This window comes from Eurosta solidaginis, chromosome 1 (assembly GCF_040869045.1).
Source record: "Eurosta solidaginis isolate ZX-2024a chromosome 1, ASM4086904v1, whole genome shotgun sequence".
NCBI lineage: Eukaryota > Metazoa > Arthropoda > Insecta > Diptera > Tephritidae > Eurosta > Eurosta solidaginis.
In genome coordinates, this window is record NC_090319.1 from 64,652,880 (window position 1) to 64,680,819 (window position 27,940).

Genomic DNA, 27,940 nt, shown 5'->3' on the forward strand with positions numbered 1-27,940 from the left:
TTTCCTCTCCCCTCCTTTTCTTTTTCAATTTCTTCCCGTCCTTTCCCTTACCTCTCCTTTCCTTACTTTTCCTTGCCTCTACTTCCTTTCCTTTCCTTTCCTTCTCTTGCTTGCCTTTCACATCTAAACCTGAAAGGTTACGAACAAGCATACCCTTTATGACCACTGTTGGATGCTTTTCCGTACAAAATGCTCATCAGATCAGCCCCTCCATTACATAAACCCCAAAAAAACTTTAATTTTACAGTTTATTATCAAAATCTTCACATTTCGGTGACTCTGCGGAAGGTTAACAAGCCTGGAAAATATATATAGAGGCTGTATCACTAGAGTAGCATCAGAGCTAGAGTAGGTTTAAAGACATTTTCCTTCTCAAACTTATAGATACCGATGGGTGCAAAGTGTTCTACGACGTGTGAGCTGAAGCTTCCTTTCTGACTCGGCTACTAATCTGGCTATACAGTCGGCTTATTGTTTCTTGTCGTAAAACAAAGTAAGAGGGTGCGAGGTACACGCAAGCACTCACACAGTCAATCATGCATCGTCCAAGGCTATCAGTGGCTCTAACAAAATGTTTTAAGCTGAAATGAACTTCTTCTGATTTCACTTGAATTTGTGTTCACTGTAACATTGAGGGCAACGAGAAAGCAACCGAATTTGCTGGTCACTACCCTCCAAGCTCAAACTAGAGGTTGGTGACCTGCAGAGCCTCTTCGAAGCAAATGCAAGAAACCATTTCGAACTATCTTCTTCTTCTTACTGTAGTGGTAAGTAAACTCCAGCAAGGTTTTATTGATGCTGATGATCCTTACCGTATATTTATCAGGTATGTTCCTGAAAATTGCACCATTTAGGTACTAGCCCGGCCATCTGAGGAACGATTTGATATGACCTCATTGGACTGTTTAGGTCATCATACCCCATCCTAGGATTCGCCATAGTAGGTGAGGTTGAAAAAAGAGTTTGATTAGCTATGAATTACGCTGCCAACTCCTTGAGTGAGTTCGCCGTAACAAAGATGACACTATACTGTTGAAACCATATGTCGTACACTCAAACAATCGCGGTTAATTTAGACTAGTTCCAGAGTTTAATGATATGTTGTTGCTGCTATACTAATTACTTTACACGATATACATCCAAGAATATTCTAAAGCCGAGATTTGTCATTTTTTATCTTCAAATTGGTAGACTTACAGGTTTTATGGCAACATTGAACGGCGCATGCTCAGGCAGATTCATTTTCTGCGAAGCTTCTCATCGCAAAAACCACAGCCGAATGGCAGCTGCATCACGCTGGAACCCGCTTTGAAAAAATCCAAATTTTTTTTGTGATTTCTATAACTACAAACGATGCAATTGATTGTAGTGAAATTCATTTTTTTGTAGTTTTTATAGTTACTCCGAAAATATAATACATTGTGCGGAAACCAAGCAATTTAAGGAAATTTGGGTTTTTTCTTTTTGAAATACGTTTTAAATCGTTTGTAGTTTTTCATACGAAAAAAAATTTTTTTTTTTGTGGACAGGTTTCGGAGATATCGCTAACGCATCTCAAAAAAACCAAGAACGCAGCAATTTGGAAGCACTAAAAGTACTTTTCCCATAACTACAAACGATGAAATTGATTGTAGTGAAATTCATTTTTTTGTAGTTCTTATAGTTATTCCGAAAATATAATACATTGTGCGGAAACCAAGCAATTTAAGCAAATTTGGTTTTTTTCTTTTTGAAATACGTTTTAAATCGTTTGTAGTTTTTCATACGAAAAATAAATTTTTTTTTGGTCCACAGGTTTCGGAGATATCGCTAACGCATCTCAAAAAAACCAAGAACGCAGCAATTTGGAAGCACTAAAAGTACTTTTCCTATAACTACAAACGATGAAATTGATTGTAGTGAAATTCATTTTTTTGTAGTTTTTATAGTTACTCCGAAAATATAATACATTGTGCGGAAACCAAGCAATTTAAGGAAATTTGGGTTTTTTCTTTTTGAAATACGTTTTAAATCGTTTGTAGTTTTTCATACGAAAAAAATTTTTTTTTTGGTGGACAGGTTTCGGAGATATCGCTAACGCATCTCAAAAAAACCAAGAACGCAGCAATTTGGAAGCACTAAAAGTACTTTTCCTATAACTACAAACGATGAAATTGATTGTAGTGAAATTCATTTTTTTGTAGTTCTAATAGTTACTCCGAAAATATAATACATTGTGCGGAAACCAAGCAATTTAAGCAAATTTGGTTTTTTTCTTTTTGAAATACGTTTTAAATCGTTTGTAGTTTTTCATACGAAAAATAATTTTTTTTTGGTCCACAGGTTTCGGAGATATCGCTAACGCATCTCAAAAAACCAAGCACGCAGCAATTTGGAAGCACTAAAAGTACTTTTCTTATAACTACAAACGATGAAATTGATTGTAGTGAAATTCATTTTTTTGTAGTTTTTATAGTTACTCCGAAAATATAATACATTGTGCGGAAACCAAGCAATTTAAGGAAATTTGGGTTTTTTCTTTTTGAAATACGTTTTAAATCGTTTGTAGTTTTTCATACGAAAAAAAATTTTTTTTTGTCGACAGGTTTCGGAGATATCGCTAACGCATCTCAAAAAAACCAAGAACGCAGCAATTTGGAAGCACTAAAAGTACTTTTCCTATAACTACAAACGATGAAATTGATTGTAGTGAAATTCATTTTTTTGTAGTTCTTATAGTTACTCCGAAAATATAATACATTGTGCGGAAACCAAGCAATTTAAGTAAATTTGGTTTTTTTGTTTTTGAAATACGTTTTAAATCGTTTGTAGTTTTTCATAGGAAAAAAAATTTTTTTTTTGGTCCATAGGTTTCGGAGATATCGCTAACGCATCTCAAAAAAACCAAGAACGCAGCAATTTGGAAGCACTAAAAGTACTTTTCCTATAACTACAAACGATGAAATTGATTGTAGTGAAATTCATTTTTTTGTAGTTCTTATAGTTACTCCGAAAATATAATACATTGTGCGGAAACCAAGCAATTTAAGTAAATTTGGTTTTTTTGTTTTTGAAATACGTTTTAAATCGTTTGTAGTTTTTCATACGAAAAAAAATTTTTTTTTTGGTCCACAGGTTTCGGAGATATCGCTAACGCATCTCAAAAAAACCAAGAACGCAGCAATTTGGAAGCACTAAAAGTACTTTTCCTATAACTACAAACGATGAAATTGATTGTAGTGAAATTCATTTTTTTGTAGTTCTTATAGTTACTCCGAAAATATAATACATTGTGCGGAAACCAAGCAATTTAAGCAAATTTGGGTTTTTTCTTTCTGAAATACGTTTTAAATCGTTTGTAGTTTTTCATATGAAAAAACATTTTTTTTTTGGTCCATACGTTTCGGAGATATCGCTAACGCATCTCAAAAAAACCAAGAACGCAGCAATTTGGAAGCACTAAAAGTACTTTTCCTATAACTACAAACGATGAAATTGATTGTAGTGAAATTCATTTTTTTGTAGTTTTTATAGTTACTCCGAAAATATAATACATTGTGCGGAAACCAAGCAATTTAAGTAAATTTGGTTTTTTTGTTTTTGAAATACAGTGGACCCTCGGTTAACGTACACAATTGGTTCTAGCATCTTGCTCGTTATGCAAAACTTTCGTTAAGCAAAACCATTATTCCTATAAGAATCAATGTAAACTAAAATAATGCGTTCCAGGTCGAAAAAAAATACAGTCTTATATGTTTCAATTTGAATTTTTATTGAAAGAAACCTAGTACCTAGCATTATTAATCTACATTAAGCAAAAAACTGTCTAGAGTCGTTTGTTTCTGACGTCCCTTCAAAATTTGTTCAAAATGGGACACAGCATTATCGTTGAATAATTCTGTTGCACGTACTGCCGCTGTCTGACTGGGGTGATGCTTTTTAACGTTTGATGCCACAAACTTCCATGCTTTGAGCATTTCTCTGATTGCACTAGACGGTTGCTGTTCTTCGGTTATCTCCTCGTCTGATAAAGTTTGCTTCTTAACATCTTGTTGTAAATCACATTGCAATTCTATAAGCTCGTCGGTAGTCAGATCTTCACTGTGCTCTGCCACAAGTTCAGCGATGTCATTTCCATCCACCTCTAGCCCAATACGGTCAGCCAAAAATATTATTTCGTTGGTTATTGGATCCGTAGATACTGCGTCGAGTCCTTCAAATGTGCATTCGGCAAAGCGGTCGGGCCAAAGATTTTTCCAGGAAGATTCGAGTGTTCTCTTAGTAACGCCCTTCCATGCCTTATCAATAATTTTGAGACAGGCAACAATGTGGAAGTGATCTTTCCAAAACTCTTTTAGAGTAAGATTTGTTTTTTCAGTCACGTCAAAGCAATGCTGGAAAAGTTCTTTTGTGTAAAGCTTCTTGAAGTTAGAAATCACTTGCTGATCCATGGGCTGAAGCAATGGGGTTGTATTAGGTGGCAAAAAGTGAATTTTGATGAATTTAAACTCTTCAATGAGTTCATCTTGTAAACTTGGTGGATGTGAAGGAGCGTTATCCATAATAAGCAGGACACGAAGAGGCAAATCCATCTCAATCAAATATTTCAGCACAGAGGGGCCAAAAACATTATTGATCCACTCAGTAAAAAGAACACGTGTCACCCAAGCTTTACTGTTCGACTTCCACATGACATTTAGCTTACTCTTGTCAACATTATGCTTTTTGAAGGCACGTGGATTCTCTGAATGATAGACAAGTAGCGGTTTTATTTTCAAGTCGCCACTTGCATTGGAACAAAAAAGCAGAGTAAGGCGGTCTTTCATTGGCTTATGGCCGGGCATTGCTTTCTCCTCTACTGTTATGTAAGTTCGCTTGGGCATCTTTTTCCAAAAAAGACCCGTTTCGTCGCAATTAAACACCTGCTGGGGCAAGTAACCCTCAGTATCCACAAGCTTCTTGAATTCGCCTACATAACTCTCGGCAGCCTTAGCGTCTGAGCTTGCTGCTTCACCATGCCTTATAACGCTATGAATACCAGTACGTTTTTTGAAATTCTCGAACCACCCCTTACTTGCTTTGAAGTCTTCCCTTCTTGCTGTTGATGTTCCTGACGACTTTTCAATCAGAGTAGTGAATATCGTTTTAGCCTTCTCACAAATTATATTCTGCGAAATTGTGTCAGCTTGCATTTGCTTTTCGTTAATCCATATCAAAAGCAACCTTTCAACATCATCGAGAATTTGTGGTCGTTGCGAAGAAACTCTTGATACTCCCTTTGAAGCGTTTAGCACCTCAAGCTTGTCCTGATTCTTGAGGATAGTAGAAATCGTTGATTTCGACAAGTTGAACGCACGTCCTAAATCAGCCACACCCAAACCTCCTTTATGTTTTTGAATGATCTTGAGTTTCATTTCAATAGTTATTTTGGTCCTTGTATTTTTCTCCTTTTCCGAATTTTTTTTTTGAGGGCATTTTATGTTAGTTATTTTGCAATTTTTATAAAAGCAAAATTAAAAATAAAAAATTTGTATGTTTCAACACGTCTTGTTAATTTTACGAACAATTCTGCACTAAAATAAAACAAAATTCTGAACTATGAAGCAAAAGCTAAACGCAGACAGCCCAATAATGTGAATTCGGGGTTTCCCCTGTTTAGGTTGTTATGCGAGACTTCGTTCGTAAAGCGAAACTTTTTTCCCAAAAAAATGTATTCGTTATGCGAAATGTTCGTTATGCGGGGCGTTCATTAACCGAGGGTCCACTGTACGTTTTAAATCGTTTGTAGTTTTTCATACGAAAAAAAATTTTTTTTTTGGTCCACAGGTTTCGGAGATATCGCTAACGCATCTCAAAAAAACCAAGAACGCAGCAATTTGAAAGCACTAAAAGTACTTTTCCTATAACTACAAACGATGAAATTGATTGTAGTGAAATTCATTTTTTTGTAGTTTTTATAGTTACTCCGAAAATATAATACATTGTGCGGAAACCAAGCAATTTAAGTAAATTTGGTTTTTTTGTTTTTGAAATACGTTTTAAATCGTTTGTAGTTTTTCATACGAAAAAAAATTTTTTTTTTGGTCCACAGGTTTCGGAGATATCGCTAACTCATCTCAGAAAAACCAAGAACGCAGCAATTTGGAAGCACTAAAAGTACTTTTCCTATAACTACAAACGATGAAATTGATTGTAGTGAAATTCATTTTTTTGTAGTTCTTATAGTTACTCCGAAAATATAATACATTGTGCGGAAACCAAGCAATTTAAGCAAATTTGGGTTTTTTCTTTCTGAAATACGTTTTAAATCGTTTGTAGTTTTTCATAGGAAAAAAATTTTTTTTTGGTCCACAGGTTTCGGAGATATCGCTAACGCATCTCAAAAAAACCAAGAACGCAGCAATTTGGAAGCACTAAAAGTACTTTTCCTATAACTACAAACGACGAAATTGATCGTAGTGAAATTCATTTTTTTTTAGTTCTTATAGTTACTACGAAAATATAATACATTGTGCGGAAACCAAGCAATTTAAGCAAATTTGGTTTTTTCTTTTTGAAATACGTTTTAAATCGTTTGTAGTTTTTCATACGAAAAATAAATTTTTTTTTGGTCCACAGGTTTCGGAGATATCGCTAACGCATCTCAAAAAAACCAAGAACGCAGCAATTTGGAAGCACTAAAAGTAATTTTCCTATAACTACAAACCATGAAATTGATTGTAGTGAAATTCATTTTTTTGTAGTTTTTATAGTTACTCCGAAAATATAATACATTGTGCGGAAACCAAGCAATTTAAGTAAATTTGGTTTTTTTGTTTTTGAAATACGTTTTAAATCGTTTGTAGTTTTTCATACGAAAAAAAATTTTTTTTTTGGTCCACAGGTTTCGGAGATATCGCTAACTCATCTCAGAAAAACCAAGAACGCAGCAATTTGGAAGCACTAAAAGTACTTTTCCTATAACTACAAACGATGAAATTGATTGTAGTGAAATTCATTTTTTTGTAGTTCTTATAGTTACTCCGAAAATATAATACATTGTGCGGAAACCAAGCAATTTAAGCAAATTTGGGTTTTTTCTTTCTGAAATACGTTTTAAATCGTTTGTAGTTTTTCATAGGAAAAAAATTTTTTTTTGGTCCACAGGTTTCGGAGATATCGCTAACGCATCTCAAAAAAACCAAGAACGCAGCAATTTGGAAGCACTAAAAGTACTTTTCCTATAACTACAAACGACGAAATTGATCGTAGTGAAATTCATTTTTTTTTAGTTCTTATAGTTACTACGAAAATATAATACATTGTGCGGAAACCAAGCAATTTAAGCAAATTTGGGTTTTTCTTTTTGAAATACGTTTTAAATCGTTTGTAGTTTTTCATACGAAAAATAAATTTTTTTTTGGTCCACAGGTTTCGGAGATATCGCTAACGCATCTCAAAAAAACCAAGAACGCAGCAATTTGGAAGCACTAAAAGTAATTTTCCTATAACTACAAACCATGAAATTGATTGTAGTGAAATTCATTTTTTTGTAGTTTTTATAGTTACTCCGAAAATATAATACATTGTGCGGAAACCAAGCAATTTAAGCAAATTTGGTTTTTTCTTTTTGAAATACGTTTTAAATCGTTTGTAGTTTTTCATACGAAAAATAAATTTTTTTTTGGTCCACAGGTTTCGGAGATATCGCTAACGCATCTCAAAAAAACCAAGAACGCAGCAATTTGGAAGCACTAAAAGTAATTTTCCTATAACTACAAACCATGAAATTGATTGTAGTGAAATTCATTTTTTTGTAGTTTTTATAGTTACTCCGAAAATATAATACATTGTGCGGAAACCAAGCAATTTAAGCAAATTTGGTTTTTTCTTTTTGAAATACGTTTTAAATCGTTTGTAGTTTTTCATACGAAAAATAAATTTTTTTTTGGTCCACAGGTTTCGGAGATATCGCTAACGCATCTCAAAAAAACCAAGAACGCAGCAATTTGGAAGCACTAAAAGTAATTTTCCTATAACTACAAACCATGAAATTGATTGTAGTGAAATTCATTTTTTTGTAGTTTTTATAGTTACTCCGAAAATATAATACATTGTGCGGAAACCAAGCAATTTAAGCAAATTTGGGTTTTTTCTTTCTGAAATACGTTTTAAATCGTTTGTAGTTTTTCATAGGAAAAAAATTTTTTTTTGGTCCACAGGTTTCGGAGATATCGCTAACGCATCTCAAAAAAACCAAGAACGCAGCAATTTGGAAGCACTAAAAGTACTTTTCCTATAACTACAAACGACGAAATTGATCGTAGTGAAATTCATTTTTTTTTAGTTCTTATAGTTACTACGAAAATATAATACATTGTGCGGAAACCAAGCAATTTAAGCAAATTTGGTTTTTTCTTTTTGAAATACGTTTTAAATCGTTTGTAGTTTTTCATACGAAAAAAATTTTTTTTTTGTCGACAGGTTTCGGAGATATCGCTAACGCATCTCAAAAAAACCAAGAACGCAGCAATTTGGAAGCACTAAAAGTACTTTTCCTATAACTACAAACGATGAAATTGATTCTAGTGAAATGAATTTTTTTGTAGTTCTTATAGTTACTCCGAAAATATAATACATTGTGCGGAAACCAAGCAATTTAAGTAAATTTGGTTTTTTTGTTTTTGAAATACGTTTTAAATCGTTTGTAGTTTTTCATAGGAAAAAAAATTTTTTTTTTGGTCAATAGGTTTCGGAGATATCGCTAACGCATCTCAAAAAAACCAAGAACGCAGCAATTTGGAAGCACTAAAAGTACTTTTCCTATAACTACAAACGATGAAATTGATTGTAGTGAAATTAATTTTTTTGTAGTTCTTATAGTTACTCCGAAAATATAATACATTGTGCGGAAACCAAGCAATTTAAGTAAATTTGTTTTTTTTGTTTTTGAAATACGTTTTAAATCGTTTGTAGTTTTTCATAGGAAAAACAATTTTTTTTTTTGGTCCATAGGTTTCGGAGATATCGCTAACGTATCTCAAAAAAACCAAGAACGCAGCAATTTGGAAGCACTAAAAGTACTTTTCCTATAACTACAAACGATGAAATTGATTGTAGTGAAATTCATTTTTTTGTAGTTCTTATAGTTACTCCGAAAATATAATACATTGTGCGGAAACCAAGCAATTTAAGTAAATTTGGTTTTTTTGTTTTTGAAATACGTTTTAAATCGTTTGTAGTTTTTCATACAAAAAAAAATTTTTTTTTTGGTCCACAGGTTTCGGAGATATAATATATATATAATATATTTTCGGAGTAACTATAAAAACTACAAAAAAATGAATTTCACTACAATCAATATCATCGTTTGTAGTTATAGGAAAAGTACTTTTAGTGCTTCCAAATTGCTGCGTTCTTGGTTTTTTTGAGATGCGTTAGCTATATCTCCGAAACCTGTGGACCAAAAAAAACTACAAACGATTTAAAACGTATTTCAAAAACAAAAAAACCAAATTTACTTAAATTGCTTGGTTTCCGCACAATGTATTATATTTTCGGAGTAACTATAAGAACTACAAAAAAATGAATTTCACTACAATCAATTTCATCGTTTGTAGTTATAGGAAAAGTACTTTTAGTGCTTCCAAATTGCTGCGTTCTTGGTTTTTTTGAGATGCGTTAGCGATATCTCCGAAACGTATGGACCAAAAAAAAAATGTTTTTTCCTATGAAAAACTACAAACGATTTAAAACGTATTTCAGAAAGACAAAACCCAAATTTGCTTAAATTGCTTGGTTTCCGCACAATGTATTATATTTTCGGAGTAACTATAAGAACTACAAAAAAATGAATTTCACTACAATCAATTTCATCGTTTGTAGTTATAGGAAAAGTACTTTTAGTGCTTCCAAATTGCTGCGTTCTTGGTTTTTTTGAGATGCGTTAGCGATATTTCCGAAACCTGTGGACCAAAAAAAATTTTTTTTCGTATGAAAAACTACAAACGATTTAAAACGTATTTCAAAAACAAAAAAACCAAATTTACTTAAATTGCTTGGTTTCCGCACAATGTATTATATTTTCGGAGTAACTATAAGAACTACAAAAAAATGAATTTCACTACAATCAATTTCATCGTTTGTAGTTATAGGAAAAGTACTTTTAGTGCTTCCAAATTGCTGCGTTCTTGGTTTTTTTGAGATGCGTTAGCGATATCTCCGAAACCTATGGACCAAAAAAAAATTTTTTTTCCTATGAAAAACTACAAACGATTTAAAACGTATTTCAAAAACAAAAAAACCAAATTTACTTAAATTGCTTGGTTTCCGCACAATGTATTATATTTTCGGAGTAACTATAAGAACTACAAAAAAATGAATTTCACTACAATCAATTTCATCGTTTGTAGTTATAGGAAAAGTACTTTTAGTGCTTCCAAATTGCTGCGTTCTTTGTTTTTTTGAGATGCGTTAGCGATATCTCCGAAACCTGTCGACCAAAAAAAAAATTTTTTTTCGTATGAAAAACTACAAACGATTTAAAACGTATTTCAAAAAGAAAAAACCCAAATTTCCTTAAATTGCTTGGTTTCCGCACAATGTATTATATTTTCGGAGTAACTATAAAAACTACAAAAAAATGAATTTCACTACAATCAATTTCATCGTTTGTAGTTATAGGAAAAGTACTTTTAGTGCTTCCAAATTGATGCGTTCTTTGTTTTTTTGAGATGCGTTAGCGATATCTCCGAAACCTGTCCACCAAAAAAAAAATTTTTTTTCGTATGAAAAACTACAAACGATTTAAAACGTATTTCAAAAAGAAAAAAACCAAATTTGCTTAAATTGCTTGGTTTCCGCACAATGTATTATATTTTCGGAGTAACTATAAGAACTACAAAAAAATGAATTTCACTACAATCAATTGCATCGTTTGTAGTTATAGAAATCACAAAAAAAATTTGGATTTTTTCAAAGCGGGTTCCAGCGTGATGCAGCTCCGAATGGCGACCTTTTTTTTAGCAAAAAATGCCTAAAGTATTTTGATGATTTCTGTGCTGTCACTAGACTCTGCGACTATTGGTTAGTTAGACCAGCGTACAATCACTACACCATGACGGACGTCTGCTTATCAAACTAGAACCGCATAAAATAGGATTTGCTTTACGAGTGCAGTCAAAGTTCAAAGTAACAGAGCTAGCGACAAACGGCAGGACCAAAAAACAAATTAAATAAAAAAAAATAACTCATTAAATTTGTAAATAACATGCAAAAAATTATGCAACTAATCCTTAAAGAGAGCAGTCTCCGCACGATCTCTTTTATCTACATTGGGGCCTAATTGATTTCCTATAATCCCTTTTGGGTAAAGTTGGGATTAGTCAGGTTGAAATATATGTAGCCCATTTTAGGGAACATAAACAAAGAGGCAATAATAAGTTGTCATTCGTTCCGATATGGTACAAAGGAGCTTGGTCCTATCATTCCCGTTCTGGTATAAATGGGTAGAATTAGTCTCTCCATAGAACACGCTCAAACAAAAGGGAACAGTTCAACGAATACAAAAAGATCAAAACTGGCATTAGTCGCATATTCCTTTGCGACTCATCCCGGACTCACCCTAGACTAATCGCTTTTTTGGTGCTATATTTTCATTCACAGGTGTATGTATGTGCATACATTTAGACGTACCTACATACATACAGATATAACTTTCGCATTTGCGAAATATTTGCTAAAATAACTCCGATTCTGTTACTCATTAACCAAGCAATAATTGTCCATGATTTGTTAACAAAACAAAACGCTTTTCAGTATATTCACGCATTCGTCTACTTACATACATATCTGCTCATTCATATCGGTAAAAGGGCACATTAAATGGGCAAAGAGGCAAATAAACGGAAGAAATCACTGAAACTGGTTCCGTGACTAAGGAAAAGAAAGTGAAAACTATGTGGCGTGTAGAGCTGAAAGACTATGCAATCGTAACGTAGATGTCGGTATTTTTGTTTTTTTGTTGTTGTTGTTATTTCTTTGATTTGCTGCTTGTTTTTTGTAGTTCGCATTTGTAGGCACCTCATGCCATTATTGTTTTTATTACAACCAATATTATTGCTCTTGGATTGTTGGCTATTGTTTTTTTTATTATGAGATTTTTTCTTTTTGTTAAAATTTTTTTTACAAAAAAAAATTTAGAAATGCTGATGCACTTACATTGTTGTGTTTTCTTGTGTAGTCTGAATTTGAGTTCAATCTAAAGCTTATAGGGCTTTAAACCGTGACTGTGATTGAAAAAAAAAAAAACAAATAACACCCCAACAGGAATCAGTTTTGGTGATTCTATATGACAGCATGACACTGCTATTACGCGTCCAAAAATATCGAGAGAGATGTCAAAAGACGCGTATTGACCTCAACAACAGTAATCCGAAGGCGAAAAATGAAAATTTTTTACTTTAGGGTACAACTCCTAAAACGTCCAAAAATATCGCGAGAGGTGTCAAAAGACGCGCTTTGGACCCAGGATCACGAATCCGAAAGCGGAAATTGGAAATTTTATTTCTCTCCGGAGATATTTCCAAACAAAATTGAGAATTTCCATGTGGTTGTTGTAATTTTGATGATTTTATGTACCCACAAGGAAAGCTGTGGGTAAACGTGTTTTGCGCGGATATAGATTTGGTCTCCAAACCGGTGTTGGACTAACCCCGGGATAATTTTTTATAAGGGCGGCCGAAGGCCGCCAATGCAGAAAGGAGTTCTGCGCAAAAATACTATGGATTCTACCCCCGGTTTCGGAGCGCTCCGGGTCATTTTGCGGTTTTTTGGAAATATCTTTTGGCAGAAACAAAATTTGGAATTTCCGCTTTCGGATTTGTGGTCCTGGGATCAAAAAGCGAGTCTTTTGCAACCTCTCTCGATATTTTTGGACGCATATTAACAGTGTCATGCTGTCATATAGAATTACCTCAGTTTTATATTTTTCTCTGCGGATTGTTTTGCGAATAATAATCTCTGCGTAATTTTTTTGGGACATCTACTGTTATTCAGTCGCAGCTTAAGTAACTTGCTCATTGTATTGGTTCATAGCATAGAAGCGATTTGTTCCTGTGATGAGAGCTATGTTTGAGTCTGTGATTGGCAGCGGGAAATAAATGCTGTCACAGGCAATCAGTCACGAATATTCCTTGTAAACTGTCGCTGAAGTGTACTGTGATATTTAAGTAGCTGTGACAAAATCACAGGTACACGGTTATTTGCCAACTCTATTTCGAAGTAAAAAAGGCTTCATAAAAGGCAACTACTTATCGTGCGATTTCTTTAGTTCGAAGATTCTTGCAAGTAATCTAGGCCAAGCAGCTCGACACCATTGATCTCTCAAATAAATCAATTATCAAACAATCTGTCTGTTTTGGAGAGTCTGATACGCTGGTGGTTACTGGGCTGCCGGTATACGAGCCCAAGTAACACACGAGAATGTAAAGTTAAACTCAGTTTAGCTCTTCACATTGATTATTTTAAAAGTAGCTGTAAACATAGCTAAAGTCGTTAACTGGTGCTAATTGACAAAATCAAGGGCTATCACATGGTTCTTCCCTTGGTCCACCCAACGTAGTAGGATAATTAGTGCATTCGATACTCAAATATCTACTTTCTGCGTTTTTTTTTTTCAAATTTATTTGTAGTAGAGAAACCGACCTTAATCTGCAGTTTTTGTTAAGTTATTCCAATTGGTTCTTTGGACTGTTCGAGAAAAAAGTCCTGTCGACGATGTATGGTCATGCCAACCGCTACGCCATGTTATGTCAATGCACGAAGAGGAAAGTATTCCTATCGACACCCATATTTGGAAACAGCTGTAAGGGAAGACCTCCGCCAAGAAGACTTGATATCTCTTTGTGTTCGCAATTGGTATCAGCTACGTTTTGAAATAGGGATAGTTAGCCTGACATTTTACGCATCTTCAAAATCTTCTAGACGTTTAAGCGCCAATTGATTGTGACGACAACATTTCTTCAGCTTTCTCCTTTCAATCAAACAAAGCCACCAACATAATGGCCCACAGTCATAGTTTATGGCTCTAAATTAAGTCGAGCTTTTTGCAAATTGCAAAACTCTTTTATTTAAGTGTGAATATGCGCCAATAAAGCTAAATTTATAACAAGTAAGGAAGGCTAAGTTCGGGTGTAACCGAACATTACATACTTAGTTGAGAGCTGTGGAGACAAAGTAAGGGAAATCACCATGTTGTAAAAGGAACCTAGGGTAACCCTGGAATGTGTTTGTATGACATTGTATCAAATGGAAGGTATTAAAGAGTATTTTAAGAGAGAGTAGGCCATAGTTCTATGGGCGGACGCCATTTAGGGATATCGCCATAAAGGTGGACTAGGGCTGACTCTAGAATTTGTTTGAAAGGGTGTTAATGAGTATTTTAAAAGGGCGTGGGCTTGGTTCTATAGGTGGATGCCTTTTCGATATATCGCCATAAACGTCGACCAGGAGTGACTCTAGAATTTGTCTATACGATACGGGCATCAAATGAAAGGTATTAATGAGTATTTTAAGAGGGCGTGGGCCTTAGTTCTATATGTGGATGTCTTTTCGAGATATCGCCATAAACGTGGACCAGGGGTGACACTAGAATTTGTTTGTACGATATGGGTATCAAATGAAAGGTGTTAATGAGTATTTTAAAAGGGTGTGGGCCTTAGTTCTATAGGTGGGCGCCTTTTCGAGATATCGCCATAAAGGTGGACCAGGGGTGACACTAGAATTTGTTTGTACGATATGTGTATCAAATGAAAGGTGTTAATGAGTATTTTAAAAGGGCGTGGGTCTTAGTTCTATAGGTGGACGCCTTTTCGTGATATCGACATAAAGGTGGACCAGGGGTGACTCTAGAATTTGTTTGTACGATATGGGTATCAAATGAAAGGTGTTAATGAGTATTTTAAAAGGGCGTAGGTCTTAGTTCTATAGGTAGACGCCTTTTCGAGATATCGACATGAAGGTGGACCAGGGGTGACTAGAATTTGTTTGTACGATATGGGTATAAAATGAAAGGTGTTAATGTGTATTTTAAAAAGGAGTGTTCCTTAGTTCTATATGTGGACGCCTTTTCGAGATATCGCCATAAACGTGGACCAGGGGTGACTCTAGAATGTGTTTGTACGATATGGGTATCAAATTAAAGGTATTAATGAGGGTTTTAAAAGGGAGTGGCCCTTAGTTGTATATGTGAAGGCGTTTTCGAGATATCTACCAAAATGTGGACCAGGGTGATCCAGAACATCATCTGTCGGGTACCGCTAATTTATTTATATATGTAATACCACGTACAGTATTCCTTCCAAGATTCCAAGGGCTTTTGATTTCGCCCTGCAAAACTTTTTCATTTTCTTCTCTTTAATATGATAGGTGTCACACCCATTTTACCAAGTTTTTTTCTAAAGTTATATTTTGCGTCAATAGACCAATACAATTACCATATTTCATTTCTTTTTTCGTATTTGGTATATAGCTATGGCATTTTTTTCATTTTTCGTAATTTTCGATATCGAAAAAGTGGGCGTGGTCATATTCGGATTTCGGCCATTTTTTACACCAATACAAGGTGAGTTCAGATAAGTACGTGAACTGAGTTTAGTAAAGATATATCGATTTTTGCTCAAGTTATCGTGTTAAAGGCCGAGCGGAAGGACAGACGGTCGACTGTGTATAAAAACTGGGCGTGGCTTCAACCGATTTCGCCCTTTTTCACAGAAAACAGTTACCGTCCTAGGAGTTAAGCCTCTACCAAATTTCACAAGGATTGTTTAATTTTTGTTCGACTTGTGGCATTAAAAGCATCCTAGACAAATTAAATGAAAAAGGGCGGAGCCACGCCCATTTTGAAATTTTCTTTTATTTTTGTGTTTTGTTGCACCATATCATTACTGGAGTTGAATGTTGGCATAATTTACTTATATGCTGTAAAGATATTAACTTTTCTTTTAAAATTTGAATTTAAAAAAATTTTTTTTTAAAAAGTGGGCGTGGTCGTTCTCCGATTTTGCTAATTTTTATTTAGCAGACATAAAGTAATAAGAGTAACGTTCCTGCCAAATTTCATCATATTATCTTCAACGACTGCCAAATTACAGCTTGCAAAACTTCTAAATTACCTTCATTTAAAAGTATGCGGTGCCACGCCCATTGTCCCAAATTTTACTAGTTTTCTATTCTGCGTCATAAGTTCAATCCGCCTACCAAGTTTCATCGCTTTACCCGCCTTTGGTAATGAATTATCGCACTTTTTCGATTTTTCGAAATTTTCGATATCGAAAAAGTGGGCGTGGTTATAGTCCGATATCGTTCATTTTAAACAGTGATCTGAGATGAGTGCCCAGAAACCTACATACCACATTTCATCAAGATACCTCAAAATTTACTCAAGTTATCGTGTTAACGGACAGAGGGACGGACGGACGGACATGGCTCAATCAAATTTTTTTTCGATACTGATGATTTTGATATATGGAAGTCTATATCTATCTCGATTCCTTTATACCTGTACTACCAACCGTTATGCAATCAAAGTTAATATACTCTGTGAGCTCTGCTCAACTGAGTATAAAAAAATTGCAATAAATTTATTTTCTGCCCGTTTTTTTATCAATAAATATGAAACTGTACCTACGGTTATGGTGGTCCCTTGCCTGAGCCATACTACACACATGTATACGGATGGTTTAAAATTAATGGAAGAGTTTCAGTCCGCTGTTTACTGTGTTGACCCAGAAATAAGTAGATCCTACAGGCTGCCAGATTACTGCAGTGTTTTTCAGGCGGGAATCAAAGCAGTGAAGAAAGCAGCAGAAATTCTGGAGGAAGCGAGCTTAAGCTGCAGCCGCGTCAATATATTTATTGATAGTCAGGCTGCGATTAAGGCAATAACCTCACAAAGTACTTCATCGAGAAGTGCTTTGGAACGCAAAGAAGCTTTGGAAAAACTTCGCTCCATACACGTTTACCTAGGTTCCCGGTTATAAAGGTATAGCAGGTAACGAAAAGGCCGACGAGTTGGCAAAGGAGGGTGCAACACTCGCTGAGTCGACGATAGACGTCCCAATCGGTTTGAGAGAAATCAAAAGGAGTTGCATATGATCCAACAAACAGGAAGGGCGTTGACAAAAGCGCGAGGCCGCAAAATTTCTAAGATCAAGTGCAAAGCAAAAGTGGCTCATATCTCGGAAGAGAGAAGACTTATGCGCATACTGACTGGACACTGCCTTCTGGCGTCACATGCTTATAAGTTAAGCCTCGTCAGTAGCAGCAAGTGCAGGGAGTGTTAGCTGCAGGAAGAAACGTTTGAGCACGTTCTGTATTCGTGTCCTGCGCATGCCAGGTGAAGGCTCCAGCTATTAGGGGCGGCAGAGTTGCCAGATCTCGCGGCAGCAATTAAGCTGGGTCCTAGAAGTTTGCTAATATTTGCCAAGAGGACGTAGTTATTCTATAACATATATTCTGGCACCTGATTCGGGTTCTTCCGTTTGGTCGTCAAACAAATTCTGGTAACAATATGCACATATTCACTATATGTGAGATCTTTATTGACCGTCCAGTTCAAGCTAACCTTACTCACGGCTATCGTAAGATGATCAAATATTAGGAGGCTAAAAAGAACGAACGATTCTAAAAAAATCAATTCTTCATATCTCTAAAAATACATCCATTTCAAGTCCTTGTACTCGTAGCAATTAAGGTACTTCCCGTAGGATTCGCGGAATGTTATCGATGTTAAAAGTTGTTTGCTGTATATTGAGCCGGTACATTCTGGAAATCAGCACATTTATAGTACTAACCCAACAATGGGAACAATTGATATGACCACGTTGAATATAGAACAAATGACTGGACGACGAAAAAGGAGAGTTGAAGAGCGGGGGAAGAAGAGTGAGAGATAAAAACACCTTAAAATGCATGCAGATATACCAAAGTTATTGCGGAGCAACGTCTGCACGTATTGCTTCTGTGAAATATACCTGCAGGTTCGTTGCTTAAGTCTTTTGTTATGAAGTGAAAAGCTAAAGGGTTATTGGAGACGCTTTGTAACATTTGGCCCTGAAACTGCATCTGCTATTGGGTAAGCAATACAATTTGACAAATAAAGGCTATTAGCTCCAAAATTTTTTTATTTAGTAGCTCAAAAATATTGAAAACAACTAGACCGGGCGCTTAAACGCACACAAAAGTGTATGCGAGTGTGATTGACATGTGGGTGTAAAGCGAAATATGTAAATTTTGCATTTTATTAACTTTCGAGGTTTCTTTAGTAATAAAAAATTATGTAAGCCAAGTGTTACGCCTGAGTCAACAATTGGGGCCTTGTTGCATTTAAGGCAGTAGTAAGAGTAGGTAGGAGTAAAGCAAAAAAAAAAAAAAGTATAAGAAAAGTAAATGCGTCCGGAGACGCTACTTACCAACACATATGAACAGTAAATTTGTTGTGACAAAACGCATTTTGTCTAAAGCTTCAGCTGGGTTTTAAAAGATGCCGTTTTGTGCAATTTTAACAGTTGCTTGGCGCTCCTACAAGTTGTTCAATTTTTTTGATGGTATTTTTTTTTGTTTTGTGTTTTTTTTTTTTTTGTAAAATATTTTCACTATTACTCAATAGTGAATAGAGTTAGAGTATTAAACGACAAATGAAAATGTTGTTTTAAAGGAAGCGATTTGTGAGATTTTTGCACTTTTTTGCTTTGAAAATCCACAACACTAAATTAGCCAGCTGTTGTTGGGTACTTCCAAGCAGCAAATTTTTTTTTTTTTTTTTGCAAACCGGCTGACCAATAAAGCAAAATTCAATGTGGTAATTTTAGATAAAAGCTTAACTGCTTAGTTTGTAGTTTGTTGATTTCTTAAGCTGGTCATGTGCATATGTGTGTGTAATGAATGTACGAGGTCTTCATTTTGGCCTTCATTGGATGCGCGTTTGAGTCGATTTGTTTGTTGTTGACAATGAAAATGAAAGTGATTTGCTGCTAAATTTAACTTGGTTGATTATTTTAAGCACTTAAACTGTGATTTCTATTATTTGTGTTTTTTTCGAATTTGGTATAATTTATAACGAGCTTGTTTGCTTAATAATTTTGCAGCTTTTTTGTTTGTTCACTTATTTTACTTTGTTTATTTATTTGATGCAATAATCTATGGATCAACCAATGTTGTTGCTATTTTCTTTGCAATTAGCCAATTTAAAAGTCAAATAAACTTTTAAGTTTATTATAATTTCGCGCTTAGTTTTTAGTTTTACTTGTTGTTGTAAAAACTCAAACAAAAAAAAATCATAAAAAATTTAACGCACTTGTATAAGCAACTATTATTTTCACCAGCTTTATATTACCATAAAGCAAGCATAATAATCACAACAACTAAAATTCCTTTTTTTTTAACTACTTTAACTACACCGTCAACATTTTTTATAATTTGGCCGCATATTTCACGTTATATTTTTTGTTGTTGTAAATTCCAAGCTATATTTAACCATCAAAAATTCATTAACAAACACAATGCAGTTTATCGAAATTTAAATTTTTTTATTTGCATACACAATCTAAAAAAACAAAATATTAGACGTGCTGTATCTCATTTAAATATTTATCGATTTTAATTTTTTTTTGAAAATTTTTTGTTTCAATTTCATATTTAGCGCACCATACTCGAACCCCTACCGTTGTCGCCTGTTGCACATTACCAACTGAATTTTACGGCAAAATTATTTTGAATTTTGTCGTTGCCGCTTTGTTGGTTGCGATCTATGTATTCACAGTTGTTATTGTATAAGCTCAGCTTGCGCATGTGCACATGTGACGCTGACTTATGGCGTTAAGCTTTTGCGCAGGCGCAATGGTTAGCTTCGCCTTTTTGCTGTTTCCAACTGTTTATAAGCTTCGAAATAACTGCTAACGCCACCATTCGGTTATTTATTGTTTCTGGTAAAAATTTGACGGCGTTTATGACTTTAAATTGGGTTTTATGCTTTTACAGCTTATAGCGAAGCATTATTCGTTAAACTTAGGCTCACGAAGTGTTCGAGAAATCAATCAAATGCATTTCTCAATGCACTTTTGTGTTATTTGTTAAACCAGCAGAGCTGGCAGATTTCGTTTTACGCGAATTTTGGCATTCTTGTATTTACAAATTTTCCACACTTCCATCTCTTATTCGTTCCTCGAATTCTTTTCCACCATTTCTCACCCAGTCTCCTTTTCCACCACCTTTTTTCCACCATTATCACTTACATATCTGCTTTCCCTCTACCCTCTCTCATTGCCAATAACACTACTACCATCATTCCTGTACCAATACCATTCTCAGAACTTCCGCCACTACCTCTACCATCATAAATTCCATTACCACCACCATTACTACTTCCAAGTAATTATTGCTTCTCTTACAAGTATCGCTATCACTACCACTACCATTAACACAACTCTAACACTACCACCACCACTGCTCCTACCATACTCCCTGTCTCTACCACAACCTATACTATTCCCACTACTATTATTACTGCTACTACCACTACTGTTTCCACCACTACTGCTAAAACCACCACCACCACCACACACATTGTCACTACCTCTACCACAACCACCGCCGCTATGACTGCCCTTACCTTCCACCGCTACCATTGCCACAACCAGTTCCACTACCACTATCACTACAACCTCTACTATCACTGTGACTGCCACTACCATTACCACCGCCACTACCACAACTACTACCACTACCTCTACCTCTACCATTAGCACAACGCAACCACTAAAGTTGCCCACGCCATTTCTACCAGCATTACCACTAACGGTACCGTTTCCACTATCATTACCTTACCACTGCCAGAGCCACTATCACCACCACTGCCATTACCATACCCATTGTCAGTACAACTTTACCTACAACTACCACCACCACTACCACTTCTACTACTACCTTTAACAGCACAACTACCACTTAATGACTTAAGTACTTCACGCATGATATAATCATTTCTATAGAACTTCAAAGTGAACTCCATTTGAGCGAATGGCCCCAAGCGGGATATATCCCTAGACCTTTGAAAGTGAACAAATTTGTCTTCATTGGCATATTGTTACAGGGGATTTTTTTTTGAGGCTCTAGAAATATTGTGTAATGCTTTATCAGAATAGCGGCGTAACACCGCCCATAAAAAAGAAAAGTCTTCCCATTTCCTCTTACAATAAAACTTGGTAAGTGAAATATCATTGATACAAAACTTTTTTTCGGTAAGATATAACTTATAAGCCTACTCTACGACCCTTTTTAACATCTTTTATATAACCGTGGGTGTGGTCTTTAACCAATCCCGTCCAGTTTTACTAGAAATATTTCCTGCTATAAGGAAAATATATTGTAATGAATTTAGGGAAATCCTGATTATTATTGCACCTTCTGCTAACGTTCGAATCACCAAACTGTTGAATAAATCATTCCAATATTCAGTATTGCAAATTGGTCTTTATTCAGATTACTTTGGGGGTACTTCTAATTAGACTACACTTCATAACTAATAGCATGCTTAAATCAAAAATGATTAGTCATTCGTAAGCTTGCGCTGCTTTTATATTCTCTGTTACCTGATCTGCATATTTCTCCAAAGGTCTAGACGTTGCACCTTCTAGAATTGTTGTATCTTCTGCTTGGTAATTTCAGTTATATGCGCATGTATGTGTGAGTAACTACTTCGGCTTATGACTACATGGGTGTGTGTGAGATGAGCTATCTCTTCGTCGCCTTCTACATAAAAGTGTCTGCTTTACTGTTGTTGTGCATTTATTTAGTAGCAGCTTAGTGATGCTAATATTCGTCAAAATATGCACCCAATCTTATTACGATCCGTTAATTTTTCTTCAAGTTATGCTTCCGAAACATAGAAAATTGGGTGGCATAAAAGGGGCGGTGCCATGCTCATTTTCAAAAATTTTATTTTTTTCCTATTTCTTGTTATAATTCCACTTGCAAAATGCAACACCATTGGTATAAAGCTCTTTTTGCAAAGATATAATTTATTTTATTCGTACACGACACTTTTAAAAATATTTTAAATAAAAGTGGGGGTGGTTCTTAGTCGATTTTCATCATCTTCTCTTAGTATATATTATTTATCAAGGATAGTTTCTCTACCAAATTTCAATGTGATATCTTTAACAGCCTTTTACTTACGGCTTGTTAAACTTCCAAATATTCTTATAAATGTGAGTGTTGCCAACCCTATATTCCAAAATTTTTTGAAACTTGTATTTTGTGTCATAAAACCAATTCACATACCAAATTTCATTAGCTTAGCGGTATTCGTTTTTGAATTATCTCACTTTTTCATTTCTATAAATTTTCCAATTCGAAGAAGTGGGCGTGCTTATCGTCCAATTTCGCTGATTTTCAATACCAATCTATTCTGTGTCCAGATAAGCCCATTTGATGAAGTTATCTCAATATTTGCTCAAGTTATCGTGTTATGTACGGATTGACGGACGGACGCACATGGCTTCATTTTCGATATAGATGATTTTGATATATGGAAGTCTATATCTATCTAGATTCCTTTATACCTCTACAACGAACCGTTATCCAATCAAAGTTAATATGCTCTGTGTGCAAAGCACGCTGAGTATATAAGAAACCCAAGACATATTGTTGTTGTTGTGCTAACAGTGCTTCGCCCCATTCAATGCGCACGACCACTCAAAAATTGTCATCAAAACCCTCTAACGGGAGTACAAGGAAACTGGCTGTTTCAACAGGGGCGGACCATAGGGAGCTTGGTGTTAGAGCCGTAGGTTACACATTACAAATGAAAGGATGGTTGATGTCATCGCATGCAGGAAATACATTACGTATGTCGTGGTTGATTGTGAACAAGTATGAGTTTAACTTGTTACAGCCAGGGTGACTCGTGTCTCCCTTGGTAGTGCTGCTTTCTTCTTCTGCAAGGGTAGGATATTGCATATTAATAACAGGGTTCACCGTGCGCGTCCTGGCAAAAGCGTTAAGCGATTCTGTGTAAATTTTGCTTAGAGCTTGCTTATGCTGGTCTGGATCAAGCGGTTGTGTTGGCAGGTGCCGGATCTCGTCAATGTGCTTTAGTAGAGGTTCCCTTAATCTCCGTGGAGGCGATGCTGGATCAAGCAGTTTTTTGCTATGATGACCTAGTTTATGAAAATTTAGCAAAAACTGCAGGATTTCGTTGTGCTCTTTAATTTTGAGCTATTTGGCCTCACTATGTATGTGGTGTTCGGGGGTCATAAGGAGACATTCAGTTTCTCTTGTTGGCTCCAAAAATCTAATTCTCTTCACAGAAAGCGAGAGCAATTTTTATACACAAACTGATAAATTGCCAAAGAGCAGTCATTAGCTATCATTCGGTGGCAAAATCTTGAGCCAGATAAATAATTTTGCATGTAAATGCAACAACAACGATTTGAGTCAGATAAATCCAGATAGAAGTCTGGTTCAATTTGTGAGCCAGATAATTTGTTAATTACTTCTTTTTAGGTTGGCAACGCGGCCTTTAATAAACCTACTTTTTCAAAAATAGATGTCGCTGCTTAGCCTTTCGCCGTAAGAGTTAAATGAAAAACAGCGGCGACATCTACCTATAATTTCACGTGTTCGAAAATTTCGTGACATCTGCGTCTCAAGTCTCTCAATGATCCAGAGCATACCCGTGAGAATTGAGCGTGAGCCGGAGCTGTAAAACTCACTGAAAGACGGCAATTGTGTTTCACGTGCTATTATGTGTTTCATATTTTGTATGTATATAAGGCTGGGTCGATTTGTATGGACGAAAGTTAACCGATATCGCGCCATCGATTTTTCGATAGGATTTGGGCTCAGGAAAAAAATTTCTACTACGCATACCCAAAAAATAATTTTCGAGCCTGCGTAATGTAACAGTTTTTTGAAAAAATATAAAATAAATATTTTATTTTTTCAAAAAACTGTTATCGCCAATGTTTTTAGCGGATATTTTTGGGTCGGACAGGGTATACATGAAAATTTTACAATCAAATGACATTTTTTTAGTAGGTCATGAAAAAAACTTTAAAAATCAAATTCGAAAAAATTAAAAAAAAATGAAATTTCGCACGCTCGAAAATTATTTTTTTGGGTATAAGTAGGTGAACTTTTTTCCTGAGCCCAAATCCTATCGAAAACTCGATGGCGCGATATCGGTTAATAAATCGACCCAGTCTAATGTATATATATTTATACACACAAAGCTATATAGTAGCAATTTGCTACACCACTTTTCCCTTATGGCACACGGTCTTTTCGTGTCAGTTTATACTCTCACTTTTGTTACAAATTTTTTTCGTATTCTTTATTAACATTTTAAGATCACACATTTGCGCTTCTGTAAGTTCTCTTTTGCCAATGATGCGTTGAAGCAATGTGGGCGTGTAAAATTGTTAAATACATAGATACAATATAGTATAATATCTTTGTATATTTACCTTTAGGGCTTTACTGGCTTGAGTTTGTGCATTGAATATATCTTTCAATAGAATATGGTGGGAATATAATACTAGACATAATATACTACATTTTATTGTATTATTCAAAACTTTCTGTTGCATGTCATATTTGTTAATTACGGTAATAGATTTGGCGTGAACTACCTTCGCCTGCTGCACTTAAACATTTTCACGGTCATTAGTAGGTGACATCTATTGTTTGGTACAATTAGGTGGTAAAAAATAAGCTTATAAGCTCAACATATGTATGTATGCATGTATGTATATTTGCTCGTTTTATTTACTTTATCACGCATGCGCACACACACATGTTCAGTATGAATGCAATTTGTTTAACTTAGGCGATAATAGTGCTTTGTTTTTCGAAATAGAATTCCCAATATATTGGAAAACCCATTTGTATTTCTTAGTAAACAAATATATAAAAGTATGTATGTATGTACATTAGGGTGGGTCGATTTGTATGGACGAAAGTTAACCGATATCGCGCCATCGATTTTTCGATAGGATTTGGGCTAAGAAAAATAATTCCACTACGCATACCCAAAAAAATAATTTTCGAGCCTGCGAAATTTCATTTTTTTTACTTTTTTTCGACTTTGATTTTTGAGGTTTTTCGATTATATTTCTGCCAAAAGCTTCTCAGTAAAAACTCATATGCCTTCCGGCTCCATTGGGTGGCTGCATAAAAAATGTAGGTCTCGAACCGTCAGTTTGTAGGAAAAATTAAAGACTAGCACGAAGCAGTTTGAAAGAGGAGTTCGGTTTAAATCTTATCGGATGTAAATCGCCCCAAAATATGTTTTTCTTATATTCGCACTAAACCTCTCACACTCTCATTCCGTATTCAGCCTTGAACCAGACGCGAGATTTAAACAAATAACAAACAAAAACTTAGAACTTTTTAGCGAATAAGGCAGACAACGACCTTGAAAGTTTCATCCGCAAAGTCTAATACATAAAAGCTGAACAACGGAGCATAAATGGAGTGGATGATTTTACCTAGCTCTCCTCTATGCAGCTAACAAAACTTGGGCGGTCCAGTAAATAAAGATGCATCGCATGGACTTCCAATGGGCAGTACCTTGTTAACACTCCAATAACCATACATATATGAGTTTCGGGAAACCCTACTAATAGCGCTTGGAGTCAAAAACGGGCCAGAAAGACCTCGACACACGACAAGAGGTGATATCAGGACAGTGTTTGCTTAGCTAGCTCAACACCCATCTGTCCAGAAGCAGAAAACAAGTAGAGAGAGGCTTTCCAAAGTCTGCACCGACAAACACTTTTAGTTTGCCAGTGCCAGCCTGGATCAAGAGATTAGCCCCACAGTTTCCAGGTATATCATTTTGCTCAGGCATCCAGATAATTTGTTCCAAAAAGTAGTTGGATGCTACTGATATAATGAAAGCCCCATCCTGCTGCATCTGTATGGAGAATGATAAGGTGGAATCATCGAGCCCCTTTATGCTTGACTACCCAGCTTTTGCCAGAATTTGGCGAAAGTATTTCGGTCGCGACTTACTTGAATCTCCGTAGGATTTATTCAAGGTTGAGATCAGTCTCATTCTAAATTTTACCGTTGCTACGCAAATACTCGGCACACAGAGGTGGAATCAAAGTCGTATAGTATTCTACACAAGGGCAGAGTGTTGAATGTGTCAACTTCAGTTGAAGCCGGCGCAAAGAGATGGAAACAAAGTCGTCTTGTACTCTACACAAGGCCAGAACACCACGGAAGGAATTCGGTTTGACTACCATAAAGTAAAGCCAATGTACCACCTTTGGAGAGCATCCAGCGTAAGCCTATTGCACTTCGAAATCTGTTCAAAGCAACCGAAGCCTTCCAGTCCTTTCCTCCACATTGAGCTGTACGGCAGCCTGCTGTCAAGCATATCCTTAAGGTACTTAACCCTATCGGATGGTCCAGCGGTACTCCCCTAAAAGAAGATCCATATTTCAAACAACCCGATCCACTGTAGAATGTGTATTCAGAAATTTACCCCGGACAGAAGCATGGGGTGATTCGCATAAGCCACCATTTGTAAGCAACTACAGCCAAGATTCTGAAGAACAACATTCATTACCACCACCTAAAGGAGGACGACCCCCTGGGCGCATCCCTTTTCTCATTTTTCTAAATTTTGGCTCAACCCTCCCTAAAGTTATGCCACTCAACAAGGACCCTTTTAATTTCCCCTGGCAGGACTCTGTGTAAGGGTATTTCTATGTTAAGAAGGACACCTCGCAAAAATGCTTTGCTTTCGAGGGATCCCTCTAAAAGTTTGAAAACCGAATGCACAGCTACTTCTGTACACCTAGCTTATTACAATAGGCGTGTTGAGATGCCGCAAATTGATCTCTAGGAATTTTTTTTGGTTCAAAATTTGTTCATTAAGTTTAAACTTTTACAACTTTTTGGGTTTTTGTTAAACCAGAAGTATCAGATAATTTCTGTTTCTAGATTTTTTAAACTTTTTGATTTTTTTTCAACCGCTTTTGAGTTTTAGTATTGTGGTGAATGGTTTAATTTTCAACCCTGTACTAAAAACAAAATTATATGGAATCAGAAATATTAATAAAAGAAATTATATTCTGTATCTGTGTTAAAGTGATGCTCATCTTGACTGACTGACTGGGTTTTTCAGTTCGATTTTATGTTAAAACAAAACAAACAAAAAATGCGAAAAGTAAATGAAAGCAGAATTAATATCAATAAAATTTTAAAGTAGGACACAACGATGAAACAAACAAATTTGTTGGTACCTACTACAATTTCAGTTAGGGCATGAGTCATACAGAAAACCGCCTCTTCTACTACATCAGGCTGAAATAAACGATCCGCAGTGTCGTTGATAAACTGTGAACGATAGCTAGTCTACACATTTGCCGTCATCTAGTGAGTTTTACAGCTCCGGCTCACGCTTAATTCTCACGGGAATGCACTGGATCAATGAGAGACTTGAGAAGCAGATGTCGTGATATTTTCGCACACGTGAAATGTGATTGGCAGATGTCGCCGCTGTTTTTCATTTAACTCATACGGCGAAAGGCTAAGCAGCGACATCTATTTTTGAAAAAGTAGTTTTATTAAAAGCAGCGTTGCCAACGAAAGATAAGTAATTAACAAATTATCTGGCTCACAAATTGAACCAGACTTTGCTCTGGATTTTTCTGGCTCAAATCGTTGTTGTTGCATTTACATGCAAAATTATTTATCTGGCTCAGCCTTTTGCCGCCGGATGATGGATATTATAAGTGCTAACAAATCGGTATTGCCAATGTCTACATTAAGGTGTCTTTACATCGGTCGATTTTTTCCACATTGCTACTAAATGCTTATTTTTTTACATTAAGTACAAGGGAAAAACGTAGCTAGACGTGGCTTTAGCACGATCAATTTTAAACTCTACAAAATAGTTGGGGATGTAATC

The 27,940-nt window shown here is 35.6% G+C and overlaps 1 protein-coding gene across 8 annotated transcripts in view; it reads right to left on the minus strand.

Moving 5' to 3' along the window:
- LOC137233799 (serine proteinase stubble-like) overlaps nt 1-27,940 on the minus strand; it is a 727,732-nt gene that overhangs the window by 349,567 nt on the left and 350,225 nt on the right. For 3 of the 8 annotated variants that reach the window (XM_067757273.1, XM_067757263.1, XM_067757252.1), the window contains exon 1: nt 18,429-19,867. The exons of 2 other annotated variants lie outside the window; for them this stretch is intronic. In XM_067757273.1, coding sequence (XP_067613374.1) covers nt 18,429-18,468 — 40 coding nt within the window. In that variant the 5' untranslated portion in view covers nt 18,469-19,867. Of the gene's footprint in view, nt 1-18,428; nt 19,870-27,940 lie in introns of those variants that run through there. 3 more of the 8 variants (XM_067757185.1, XM_067757202.1, XM_067757232.1) reach the window with 3 other exon arrangements.